The sequence below is a fragment of the Martes martes genome, assembly GCF_963455335.1.
Source record: "Martes martes genome assembly, chromosome: 10".
In the NCBI taxonomy this organism is placed as follows: domain Eukaryota; kingdom Metazoa; phylum Chordata; class Mammalia; order Carnivora; family Mustelidae; genus Martes; species Martes martes.
This window is the reverse complement of record NC_137898.1, coordinates 59,321,771-59,335,372: the sequence shown is the minus strand read 5'-3', so window position 1 is coordinate 59,335,372 and position 13,602 is coordinate 59,321,771. Positions and strand designations below refer to the sequence as shown.

The 13,602-nt window shown below is 44.5% G+C and overlaps 1 protein-coding gene across 2 annotated transcripts in view; it reads left to right on the top strand.

Annotated features, from left to right (window-relative positions):
• The window catches only part of FAM168A (family with sequence similarity 168 member A), a 207,413-nt gene that overhangs the window by 180,599 nt on the left and 13,212 nt on the right, over positions 1-13,602 (top strand). The window contains exons 3-4 of one of the 2 annotated variants that reach the window (XM_080816118.1): positions 253-333; positions 10,274-10,399. In XM_080816118.1, coding sequence (XP_080672244.1) covers positions 253-333; positions 10,274-10,399 — 207 coding nt within the window. The remainder of the gene's footprint in view (positions 1-252; positions 334-10,273; positions 10,400-13,602) is intronic. The other variant, XM_080816119.1, reaches the window with a different exon arrangement.

Here is a 13,602-nt window from a genome sequence, read left to right as displayed (position 1 = left end):
TTTTTTTTTTTACAGTGAGTATATAGACAGAGTTCTAATACTGCTTTTAAAAATTAGAAAAATTAAAAGAAAGAAAAATCTGCATATGTTGGGACTGTGGTACTGGTGACTCTCCTCATAGAGGCTAAAAGCTGGTCGCATATGCTATCTGAAAAGTCCCACAAAGAGGCCGAAGGCCAAACCCGGGACCTGGATTCTGTTTCCTTTTCTTCTTGCCCAACCACCTGGGTTTTTTTTTTGGTCTCTTCACAGGTTACCCTACAGCCTACCCGGCAGCAGCCCCTGCCTACAATCCCAGCCTGTACCCCACCAATAGCCCCAGTTATGCTCCAGGTAAGGAGAAAGTAGAGACCAGCAGTGATGCCTGGGGTGGGAGGTGGGCTCTGTTTGGAAAAACAAACCCATCTGCTGGCCTTTCCTTGTCCTTAATCGCTCTGGACTCAGCCTGTCCGAGCCTGATTCTCCTGGGAGTCCCCTCTGGGAACTGGGGCAGTTCGGACTCAGGGTTGGGGTGGGAATAGAATTTCCTCCATTCTCCTTGGGACTTAATTTTGGCCCATCTCTTCTCTGCTGGCATATCTGAGACATGCATCCTCCTCACAGAACCTTTTCTGTTCTCCCAAACAATGTCCAAATCCATTCCTTTCTCAGTTTCCCCTAAGGCTGCCATTGAGACACACATAGATGCAAACACACACTCACTAGACTTCCTGGATGTGGAATTGGAAGAGAGTGAGAGACTTGCCACCAGAGGATAAAGAGCTGGTTTTCAAGCTGAGGCAAGGAAGCTGTTTTTCAAAAATAACAAAGCCCCACCACTCCTTGGATAGAGATTGAAATAGATTTGAAAATGTTGAAAAGTTATTTTTAGTTTGGGCTAGGAACAGTGCAGAGGTCTTAACCGCTGATACTAACCCTCACACTTAGCAGGTCCTTTAACATTCAAGGTGTGGGAGGAAGTATGGATACTGCCTTTAGAAAGTCATGGGTTTGAATCCTGATAACTCACTATCTGTGAGGCCTTGGACAAGATACCTCATCTCTCAGAGGAATGTGCTACTTACCTCAGAGGTGTAGGTGGTTTTATGTAAGTTTCTCTTCCTTTACTCAACAAGTATTTATTTGTTGAATGTCCTCCATACTAGAATAGAGAAAAAGAACCGTCTTTGCCTAAAATAACTTAGAGTTCATTTGGTAGTTGGCATTTAAACAAATTTATAGCCGGGTGATGAATATTGTGAAGAGAACACATGTAAGTAAGGAGAGGAAGCAGAGGAGAGAACAACAGTCTGCCTGAGGCTGAAAGTATACAGGAGACTCCACGGGGGGGCCAGCAGTAGAGACCCGAGGGAGAAGCAGGGGTCGTTCTTTTAAGCACACAAAGGAAGAATTGGGCATTCTGGACAGTGTAGAGCCTGGGCAAAGGGATGGCAGTGTGAGGACATGACACTGAGGAACCTAGAGGTAGTGAGAATGGTTGAAGCATACTGTGGGGCTGGAGAAAATAGAAGAATCTGAACTACTGATGTCCAAGGGCAAGATGTGGAAAGGCCTTGAATGCCATGATAACACCCACTTTCTTTTTTAGTAATGATTATTCTAGAGTTGAAAAGCTTGAAAAGACATTAGAGATCCTCCAGTTCAACCCCTTTTCTTGATATGGGAGATCCAGAGACAAGCAGTGTTTTGTCCAAGTTACCCAGTGAATCAACAGTAGCATAGGGACTGGAACCTTTGGCAGATCTTCTGGTTCTTGGTCTCATGCCTTTCTGTGCCCATGTAGCACTCATCCTACCATCATTCCCTTTCTTCTAGAATATTTAAATGAGAGAACATGGGCCATGTCAGAAGACCTGAGTTTGATTTCTGTGACTTCCTAAATTAGCAACTTTAAATCACCTGACCTCTCTGAACCTTAGTTATTTCATTCTTTTTAAAACACCAGAGTAGTCTCTATTTCTCTCTCTCTCTCTCTCTTTTTTTTTTTTTTAAAGATTTTGTTTATTTGACGGCGAGAGAGGGAACACAAGCAGGGGGAGAGGAGAGTGAGAAGCAGACTTCTTGCTGAGAAGGGAGCCTGATGCAGGACTCGATCCCAGGACCCTGGGATCATGACCTGAGTCCAAAGCAGATGCTTAATGACTGAGCCATCCAGGCACCCCCTCAGTTACTTCATTCTGAAGTAGGGATCATTTTGCAATCGTACACACATGTACACACATACTGTGAATCCTGTCTTTTTTGGGAGACAAGAACTGTTTTATGCAAATTAATGTAGTTAACCCCTAAAGTGCTTTACATAGCTGTGTCATTCCACAGACATTTATTTTGGCCCGCGATGCCCAAGGCACTCTGGAAGACACTGGATGTAATTCAAACTCGAGGAAGCTAAGGTCATTGCCCTCAGAGCTTGTGAGGGTAGCAGTGACCCACAGGCTAAAAAAATCCATCTCAGCATTAATAGTTTATTCTGTATTCATTTTTAGTCAATAAGATATGTATTTCCAAAAAATACATACTGTGAGGAAGAAACAATAAAATCTGTAGAAATTAACTCTGATAAAAGATTTAATCAAGTTTGATAAGTTCTGTCTTAAAAACAACAGCGGTTTTCTATCTCTCGCAGTATGGAAATGAGTTAAATCTAAATGCTGTGAGATCTGTGAATTGGCTTGGTAAACTACCTGGTCTGAAACAAAATGAGGTGAGTAGTTGTAGAAGGTCAGCTAAGGTCAGGAACGAAGAAGATGGGTTGGTTGTCTGTGTAGTCAGGAGGCCGCCGTGACGTGTGGAAGCAGTCCATGAGATGGTGAGGCTGGGAGTGAAGACGCAGAGTTAGTGGAGAGAGCCTGCTCTTACAAGAGGCTTCTAAGAGGGCAACGAGAACAAGGGAAGGTGGGATTAAAGGAGGCATTTTTTTAGATATGAGCATGGTTAAGTAAGTGTTGATGGGAAGGAGGTCAAGTCAGAGGTGCAGTAGGAGGGGTACCAGAAGAAGCCAGGCCTTCACGGAGGCTTTGGTGAGGTGAGAAATCCAGAGCTCCGTTCTCTTCTTTGTTTTGGGGAGCAGGTGGAGTGGGTGCCTCATACAGGAGGGCAGCTCTCCCTCTCAGACTAAAGAAACAGTCATAGATGGATGTGCTTAAAATAAATTGCCTGGTGGAAAGTGGAGAGATCTTGTCTAATGATTTTGATTTGCTGAGAGAGGGGTGAACAAGGATAGAGGGAGGGTTCTTAAGGAGAGAGGTCAAGGTGTGAAAGCCTTACTGGAAGGAGAAGGTAACACAGCTGCGTAACAGGAGGCCCCACGGAGGGTGCAGGCCGTGAAGTCATCAGAGCTCTGATGTCCAGCACTGGGGCATTGTCTCATAATGTTCAGAACTTATGGTGATGGTTTCTGGAATTGAGGATTAGTTTGGCAAGAAAGCGGAAGTACAGAAAATAAAAATAAATTGGTGATATTTGTTGAATGGTTCCTATGTACCAGGGACTGTTTTAAGCTTTTTTATGGATATTGACTTGTTTTCTATCACAACAATCCTTTGAAGTCATTACTGTTGTTATTCCCATTTTCCAAGTGGGAAAACTAAAATTTAGAGAAGTTGGGAACTAGCCAAAGATCCAAACCCATGCATCTTGCTGTGTGTTCCACAGTTGGGCAGAGAGGTATTAAGGAGTTAAACTAGAGCAACCAGACTAGGGAGAGCAGACAGGAAGAGCCTGGGACTGTGGAATAAGGAGATGAGATTGGAAAGCTCCTAGCATGTGTAAAGTACTAATAAACTAATTTTAAGACAAAATATCAGCCCTCACCTAACTTTATCTTCCCCAAATTTGTGTTTCCTTAGAAACCCATACACTATAGAGGGTGATGTTAACCTATTGTGTCGAAAAGCCCCAAACTAGGAGTTGGAAGGACTGGGGTTATAGCACTAACTCTCTTGCTGATTTTGGTGTGACCTTGAACAGATCCCTTTCCTTTGGAGTTAGACGCACAGACACACGCACGCATGCACAACTGGTCTGTTTCGTATTTTGGGAGGTGAGCCTCGGCATTCACCAGGTTTCCTGACTGCCGTAGGGGAGCTCCTGCTGAGGAAGAGCTGGCTCAAGGACAGAGAAGGCGGTGTAGGTTCCTCTTATCTTCCTGCCAGAACCAGCCATTTGTGATGCCATGAGATGCCTGCGGGGTAGAAGCCTGCAAAGGAGCCAGGCTCTCAGGTTTAAATTTCTCTCGGCTTCTTCAAGGAGACCAAGAAGTTGCTTCAGAGAGAGCTATTTTTAGCAGCTCTGAGTACTCTAAGATGTCATCTGTTCAGGATGCAGGGAAACATTTCACTCTTTCATTGGTTCTGAAAGCAGTGTGGGTACTTGGAGCTTTTTCCCAAGCTCTTAATGACTTCAGGGATCTTACTTAAGAACTGTTTGGCCCTGCAGGAGGCGGGAGCCAACTGAGACTTACTTTCAGAATCTGGAAACCAAAGGATGTATCATATTATTGGTAATCTGACTTGAAAATGAAAGGATAAACAGAATAACTCATATAGATAGAAATGAAATACCTCATCACAAGAGGTTTATAAGTCACTTTCATCTACTGTCTCACTTAATCTCATTGCAACTTTATAACATACAAATGTAAAAAAATAAAGTACAAATGTATTGTTCCTATTTTGCAAATGACACAAATGTGAGGAAAGGCAAGGGAAAGGAATATGTGTTTTCTGAATCCTGTCATATTGCAGACACTGTGCAGGGCATGTCACAAATGTTCTTACTTTAGTCTTGTGTGAATTGGATCTTCCTGCTTCCAGTTTTGCTCAGAGGTTAACTTGTCCAGAGTCTCACAGCTAAAAAGCAGTGGAGCTGGAATTCAAACCCAGTCTGTCTGACCCCATAGCCTGTGTTCCTTCTAAAAGCACCAGTCTCCCAGAAGTTTCGAGGGAAGTGTCTCTGCATTGGTCCTAGCCCTGGGGGCTTTACAGAGAGTTCTTCAGAGGCCACGGCTGATGATTTTGTCCCTGCACCTTACTTCTGGTACATTAAGCCTCTGTCATGTGTGAAGTCCCTATGCTCTGCAGAGAGCACTAACTTGGGTCAGCTACCTGGAAGATGTCAGGGCATCAAGGAGGTGGTTCTCCTCAATGAATGGGCTTTTCTGGATGGCAAGTCTGTCATTCCTTCCGGGGTAGAGGCACTTCACACCCTCTGCATTCACTGTTTCTTATGTCACCTGGGGGAAACTGCTATCTTGAGACAGTCTGTTTTTGTAACTGCGATGTGTACTACTTTGCACAAATTCTTAGTGGTAATTTCAACTAACATTTCTATCCAACAGAGTTTCAGTTCCTGCATTCAGCTTATGGTAGGAGAGCTATTTTTCCTCATCTGTATTATGGCCTATGAATGTGTTATCTCATAACAACGGTAGATCCCCTCTCCTTCCCTCCCCAAATCCCATCCCTTAGGCTTGGGCTCCCCCAGGTGGCTCAGCAGCAGTTCCTAAAGCATGCAGGAACATGTCTGATGGTGCAAAATCATGGGTTGGAGACACACATGAACCGTCCCCTAGGGCAGCAATGAAGGATCATGGCACTAAAAGGCGTCTTTCCCCTTCCTCACCTCCGGGGTCCTGTCTGACCTAGGTCAGAAATGTTCACCCTAACCTGGCTGCTGAATTCAAACAATCTAGTGAACAAAATTCTTCAGCCTGTATGGCTCCTCTGTTGGCTTTGTGGCAGCCCCTGTGGAGGAGTACCTGGATTATGCCTATAAGAACCCCAAAAAACAGTCTGCCCCAGGATCTAATTTTCCATCTCCATTGGCAGTCTGACATGTTTGAAGACCTGGTTGACCTTAGATACAATCTGTTCCCTTAGCCCAGATCTTGAGCTCTGACTCATTTTCAGGGCATTTTCCTGGATGGTGAGAGGTGAGGGCCAAGTGTGCTAAATAAGTGAGGTCCTCTGGGCAGTGTGGACTCCAGGCCCAAGGCACCACGGGAACTTCTGGGCACCTGTGAGGGTCCCAGCAGTGTAACTGGACTAGGTCCTTTTTGTCAGACAGTAAGGGACCATGGGAGGGATTTGCCACTTTCACTACCCTCACCTGGGCTGCTCAGGACAATGTTTTCATTAAAATCCCTGCACACTTTCTCAGTTTCTAACCTTGAATTATTTGGATGTTGAATATTGAATTTGTGTGTGGCGCATCTTTCAGGAGATGAGCTGTGAAAATTTCTCCTTGCCGCTGCTGTGGGCTGCGCGATCTTGGGCAATTTGCTAATGTCTCCAGGCCATAGGTAGTGTTTTGTTCCAGATGATCTCTTAGGTCCCTTTAATTGTTAATAATGTATTCTCTTATAATTCTATTATTTTAGCTTTTGCTAGTCGTAGACCTGTTCCTCTTATCATATATGGAGAGTCCATTTTTTGTTTGCCTTGGTGTATATGAACTTGGACAGAAGACTCCATAAAAAGTGGGAGAAGCTTTCATGCTTCCTTACCCCTCTAGTTATAACATCTGAAATAGAAATACTAAAAAAGTATGTGTGGAGCCCTTCTCTTCACAAAACATTTTGTGCCAGACCCTACACTGGCCCTTTAAAGATAAAGACCATAAGACAAGCTCCCTATTCTAAAGGAACTCACAGTTTAGTGGGGGGAGACACATAAGGCAGCAAGTACAGGGGCTTCTAAGAATCACAGAAACTAGGATAGGGAAGGAACTGTGGTCAAAGGGCAGGGAAAAGAAAAGATTTCATAGTAGAGGCAAGCTCATGATTGGTGGATTAATAAATTTTTAATAGGTGGCATTTGGGGAAAGACATACCAGAAAGAGTGAACAATGTGAGCAAAAATACAGAGATGTGATGTGACACTTCTTGGCATGATCTGGGAATGATAGAGTTTGTTTGGCTGTAGTGTAGGATTGGAAAGTGAGAACAGTGAGAGTCTAGAGCGATCACAGGGTTAGATCATGAGGGGCCTTGAATGCCAAATAGGAAGTTCAGCCTTAGCCTGTAGGCAGTGGAGAACCATGGAATGCTTTTAAGATTTTGTGATTAGGTTTAGGTCTTAGAAATATCTCTTGATTACAGTTTGGAGATTGGAGTTGGCAGGTTTAAAGTCAGAACAATGAGGAAGAAGTCCTAGTCGTTAAGAGATGATGGGAACTTACATTAGAACTGTCCAGAACTATGGTGATGGAAGATGAGCAGAAGCCAAAGTTAGAAACTGTAAGACTGGATGACACTTCACTTTTGATCAACAGTGTGAAGCAGTCAGGGAGAGAGTATTATTGCTATGTTTTGAGATAACAGAACTGAAGCTTAGGAAGGTTAGGTGACTTGCCCAAGGTCCCCCAGCTAAGAAGTGGCACAGCCCAGGCTAGAACTCAGATTTCCTGACTTACTGGATTATTCAGGATGATGGTCCCTTGCTGCCTCTCCTCCTTGTAAGTGTGCTTAACAGATTGTTCAAGTGTCAGAGGGCGTGAGGGCCCCGTATCCCAGGAAGTGAACAACCCAGCACCTGGATGTGGGCAGCATGCTGTGACTGGGCCATGGCCCTTCACTGCCAAGGGTTCTCTCTGTCTCTCTCTGCCTCTGTTCTAAATTGAGGAATAACACCTATACAGTAGCACGTAGCACGCACTAGTCTCAGATGTACAGCTCGGTAATTTTGACATACGTATACACTTGTATTTACCACCCAGTTCAAAACCTAGAACATTTCTAGGAGTTGGTACCTTCCGTGGTACCCAAGAGCAGGCATGCCTGCCAGCGCAGCCTTCTCTCTTACTGTACCTCTGAAGTTTCCGTTGGATTGTCTCTGTCCCACAACTGAACTCTGAATTGCTACCACCAACGGAATGGGTTCCTTTAGAATTGTACATGGAAGGCGAAGATCATATGGTACAATCATCCAATGAGGAAGTCACATTGACAGCTAATATTTGTTGGTTTTCATGGTCTTCTTACTTGTCCAGTTATTTAAATTATTAGGTATTAAAATAGAGAAATAGAGAAAATGCTAGTATTTGTTTTCTTGTTTTCTGGTTTCAATGAAACCAGAAGAAAATACACACTTCTTCAAGAACGTATATAGTTTAGTTCACTCAATCAGTTAGACAAGACATAATCAAAGGCACAGTCGCACTTGCTTCTTTCCTGGTTAATCTGGAATGTTATTTTATTGTGTGTAATGCTGTCTTGTTCACTTTCTGGTTGGCGTGTGGCTGTGTTGCATCCCCAGCTGGCCCATGAATACCTTGTGTGCGGTGACCATGACCCACGTGTGTTCCTGTCCACCGTGGCGCTCCCCTCAGTGCTGAGTGCAGTGTAGGCTTCAGTACTCTTTGGTTAATTTTGATTTACTTTGTCATGCAGTCCTTCAGACTAATGTCAGACTTTTGGCTTATGATGAAAATTATGGTAAGGTATGCACCACTTGGGGGAAAAAACTGGACTGGAACAGGACACCCAAATTCTCTGTGGCAAAATTCAGGCCTCCTGATTCCTTATGGAGTCCCTAAGGGGTCTTGAGGACATGTGACTTCTCAGAACTATATGTTTTACTTTTTAGGGAGTTGTTTTGAGTGACCAGGGCTTTCCAGCCACATTGAGTGGCTGGTTCTAAATTTGGAGACATTTTGATATGAGTTTTCAACACTAATTGGATCCTTTATTAATCCCGACTCCCCCTACCCCCACACTGGGGAAAGGAAACCTAAAACTGACTGCCGTTCTCCAATATTGTCTGCAGAGCCATGTCCTGATGTCCAGCAAAGGCTTTGGACTCTGCATGGGATTCTGCTAGATCTCCCTTTCTTCTGCCGGAATTCTCCTTTTAGTGTCACTTTCCTGCCCATGATTTCCTTCTCATTTCTCAGCATCTGCTGTATATATTGCGGGCCATGAATGCAAGTGCAGTGTCAGCCCAGAACAGCTACACCTCTAGCCTTACTTCAGCAAAACAGCAGAGTCCTTGAGCTCCTCCTCTGGCCCCAGTACCTCCATGACTGAAGGAATCAGAGGCATTACGTGTTACCCGGCTGGGCGGAGGGGTTATGAGGTCTCTCTGAAGGAGGACTGGCCTTGCCTTGGTGGAATTAGAGTGTATAGGCATACTTCTCATACCACCCTGCTTTACCTTAGCCCCTTGTTGAACTGTTGCCATTGCAGCCCCCCCATCCTGCTAATGTTCTTTAAAACCCCTCATGTCTAAGATCTTGAGTGTGAAAGATACTGTTAAAATTATTCTTCCTACTCTAAGTAGAAATTTGGGTGAAAAATGGTTTCTCCTCTAGGAGAAAATATGTCAAGAGAAATCTCTAAAAAGTTAGGCATTTTCCCCCCCTTTGAAACCCTCTTTCCTCTCTCCTTTCCCACAGGATACCATGAAGGTAAGTTTTTTGAGTCATTCCCACTTCTAGATCATATGAAGCATCATCCTTCAAATTTCTCAAGCTGAGCTTCAGGTCAGCCTGGGAAGTCTCTGCAGATTTCTTTCAAACTGGGCCGCATCTCTATTTTACACCTGCCCCAAGTTTGACATATAATTTCTTAATGGCCCAGCAGATGCTCTCTAATTCATGAGGGGACATCTCAAGTGGGGCACCAGCAGCACCTCACCAGGAAGTATAAAAAGGTGTGCAAGAGGTTTATCTGTCTGGCCCCAGCTGGGCGTACAGGAGAAGGAGTGGGAAGTGCCCCACTGGACAGACAACCTGTGCCTTCCGAACGGCCAGAGCTCAGTCCCTTTAGAGGAGGTGACAGTCCAGCAGCATTCGTGTCATGTGGTAATTCTTTTGAGGTCACTCTTTGGGAATAACTTATTGACCGCCCAGGTGAGATTTCAGGCATAAAAAATGAATACTCAGTTGATCTGGCCCAGTACACAGTCGGAGGATCCCAAGTTGCTCCATATTACTAAGAAAGCGGCTAAGGACTATCCCAGAGCCTTAGGCCGGAATGTCAGGCAGTAGGAGGTGGTAGTCGTAGGCATCTTCCTGGTTTTTGGTAGTGGGTAGAAAATCCTGGCTCTCTTAATGTAAGCTCAGTTTTCCTCGGTTTCAAATCATTTGGAAGCTCATGTCAGCAATTCTCCCAACCCACTCACCCATCTCAGAAAGGCTGAACCATCCTGTGTGTCTGAGCAGGGCCCCTCGGATTATATGTTTCCATCCAGCACAAGACCCTTGCTTTGTGTCTGTGATTGGTGGTGCCCACTTCTTATTTCTGCCTAATGCCATTCTTGTGTCTTCCCTTAAGCAACTCTGCTGATGAAACAGGCCTGGCCACAGAACTCGTCTTCCTGTGGTACTGAAGGCACCTTCCACCTCCCAGTGGACACCGGGACCGAGAACCGAACTTACCAAGCATCCTCTGCGGCTTTCAGTAAATACAGCCTGTCTCTTCCTTTCCTTGTTCCCCTTGGTTGGGACTGATTTGTTTCTTAGGAAGAAAGGAAAGGGAACTTTTAAAACTGACATTAGAAGATACTGTTTTAAGAGGTTCTCCTACCCACACAAAAAATTGACCTTCCCCATATGGAAAAGGTCATCCTCTTTGATCATGTACACGGCTTTGGGGAGACACAAAGCAGTGAGGGAGGGAGGAGGAAGTATGCACCTGGCCCACAAGTACGATTCGGGAAGAGCTGGTACTGCATTTCAAGGGAAAGAACCGAGGGCATCTCTGAAGGCCAGTGGACCTTTGGACAGAGAAGTCTCCTCCAGCTGCAGAGGGTTTCTCAGCCTTGCCCCTATGGACATCTGGACCAGATAATTCTTTGTTGTGGGGGGCTAACTGGTGCATTGTAGGATACTTAGCAGAATCTCCTGGCCTCAGCTCCCTGAGTGCCAGCAAACCCTTATTATGACAACTAAAAATATCTCTAAACATTTCTAAAGATCTCCTGGGGAGGCAGAATTGCCTTCCCCATGAGAAACACTCCCCTAGTGGAAGCTACACTTAGGGAGCAAGGTGTGTACCTGGAGTCCCCAGGGAAGACAGAAACCATCTGGCCAGTCAGATTGCTTACACTTATCTTGAGGTTCAGCGGGGTGACTAATGGTTTCACCTTCACACCTGATTTTTAATACAAGAAGGCTCCCCTGGGTAAAATGAGGACCCGTGTTTGGAAGTTACTGAGTGGCACTTGGACTCCATAGAAAGATTTTATGCCTTGTTGGAGCTGTCTAAAAGAGGAGTGGCTGGCTCTGGATGGGGGGAGTGCTTATTTCTTAAATTGTGCTGGCAGGGGTTTGACATACCCTTGGCGGGATGCTGTAGACTAGGCCTGATAGTTTGGGGTTCAGTAAGTATTAATCTATTAAGTAGATTAGAAGAATATGCTGCATTTTTTTCTTTTCTTGAAAATACCTGTGTTATTTTCTCCTTACTTACCATTGCCCCTAGTTGTTAACATCAACTTACCTTTAAACAACATAACTCTCACCTGTTAGAGGATTTGCTTTAATAATCACCCTCTCATTTAACCTACACTAGAGTCCTATTATTATGGTGGATTTTCATTCATTCAAGTTTGAAAGCTGAGGCTCAGAAAGGTAATATGTCCAGTGCCATCCAAGTAGCCAGCAGCACAGCTATGAAAAGATGATATCACTCAGATTAAGTTTCAGGTTAAATTTACTGACTTTTTCCATGAGATTAATTTTACTCGTTAAGAGAGGGATGGCGGGTAGTAGGGAGTTTTTTCAGGTGCTTCAGGTGGAACTGAATGAACATATAGGTGAGCAGGCTTATACATACATATTTTCTCTTAAATCCCCACATATGGTTGTAGGTGCGTTTAAACACACCTACTGTAGTGGAACAGAAAGAGACCTGGGATGGAGACCAGAAGAGTTAGATTCTAGACATACTTCAGTGTAACCTTGGATAATTTATGTCCAAGTTTTGGACCTATGTTTTTCCAACTGTAAAATGAAGGGACAGGACTAGGTCATCTTTAAGGTTCTCTCTAGCTTTTAGACTCCCAATTCTGTCACCTTGGTGCGGTGTACTCAACACCTACACCCCAACAGGGACATTCTTTCTGGCTGCCTTGCCCATAGTTGACCAACTAGCCTTCGCTCACCTATCTCCAGGGCACTCATTCCCTCCACAGGCAACCCTTTCTACAGTGAGAATGTCTGAATAATAGAAGGCTTTGCCTTCTCCTGTGTGGAAATCTTCCTGAAGTCCCATTGAAATGTCCAGCAGCTACTCCCACTGTCCTCTCAAAGGCTGTCACATTTCCTGGAAAGAACCAAAATGCACCTGTTCTTCTTTAAGCAAGTCCTGTGTGAACCTGTGCAATTGTGAAATAGAAGTGGACTCGACTGACCCTCCCCCATCCACCAGGGTTCCTCCCAGCACACAGATTTTTGTGGCTTCTAATGCCACAGAAAATTCAAGATTCTTTGACAAATTCAATTTTACTAATACTTGCTAAACCTGTTTGTAATTAGGTCTCCCTCCTGTTTATTCCACAGGATAAACAGGTTGTTTGACTACCAACAAGGAGACTCGGGGGTCAAGGCAAGACTCAGACATAGAGCTTTGTTCCAACATGTAAATATCTGATGGTCAATAAACCGCTTAGTCTAAAAGGCATCCTTGATGTGAGGACCTTTGAAGGTGGTAGGGGCTCTCCCAACCCCATCAAAAAAGATTTATGATAGTGCAGAAAGATTGAAGGCAGGGCTGAAATGGTTTCATCTCACTAATGTATATACTCTATTGATTATCCTGTTTGATGGAGCCTAAAATTATAGTTAGGAATCTGAGAGAAAGAACAGGGCCTCATAAAGCCTCTTTCATAAGGCAGAGCTGGGATTTCTAGTGATCTAATTCTTTTTTTGTCTGTCATATGATACTGCCTTTAGTGAAATAAGGACACAAAGGCTAATATGCCAAATGTCTAAGATTGGACTGCAGAGACCCATAACTCAGAAAGGAGCCCTGCCCGGGGCATGGTAGCCTTGAACTCTGAGCCCAGTTCTGCACGGATTTGCTGTGCAGTTTTGGGAAGGTCCCTGGCCCCCTCTCAGCTCCAGGTTCTTCATTTGAAACACAGAGAGTTGAATGCAAGTCTCTAATGTCCTTAAGGCATAGCATTCCAAAGTCCTAATTCTGTAACCTTTGGACTTAGGTAGAAATCCATCCACAAGTGCCAGGCCTCCAGTGAGGGAGCAGAGTCTGAGTTCCTGTGGGCAACATCAATGAGGTTTTTTTGTATCCAGCCCAACAGCTTCTTTTACTTAGATGCAGAGTAATAAATCCTCAAATTTGTGTTACCCAAGGTAGCCCAGGCTCCAGCCCCAGGGGAATTTCTGATCCTCAGTGGTATGGACAGGACCACCAGTTAGTTATAGAAAGTCCTCTAAAAGGATTTTCTCATGAAAGTCTCACTGAAATACTCAGAGACTTGGAACACCAGCACCAGAATGGCCTAAAATATCTAGTCCAAGTGAGGGTCTTCCTTGAGAGAAGAATTGACCTGGCTCACTGACAGAGCCCAGGCTAGGGGCCTAGGCAGTTTCTGCAGCCTCCTGACCCAGATGGAAACCTTGAGAACCAATGTAGTTGGAGGA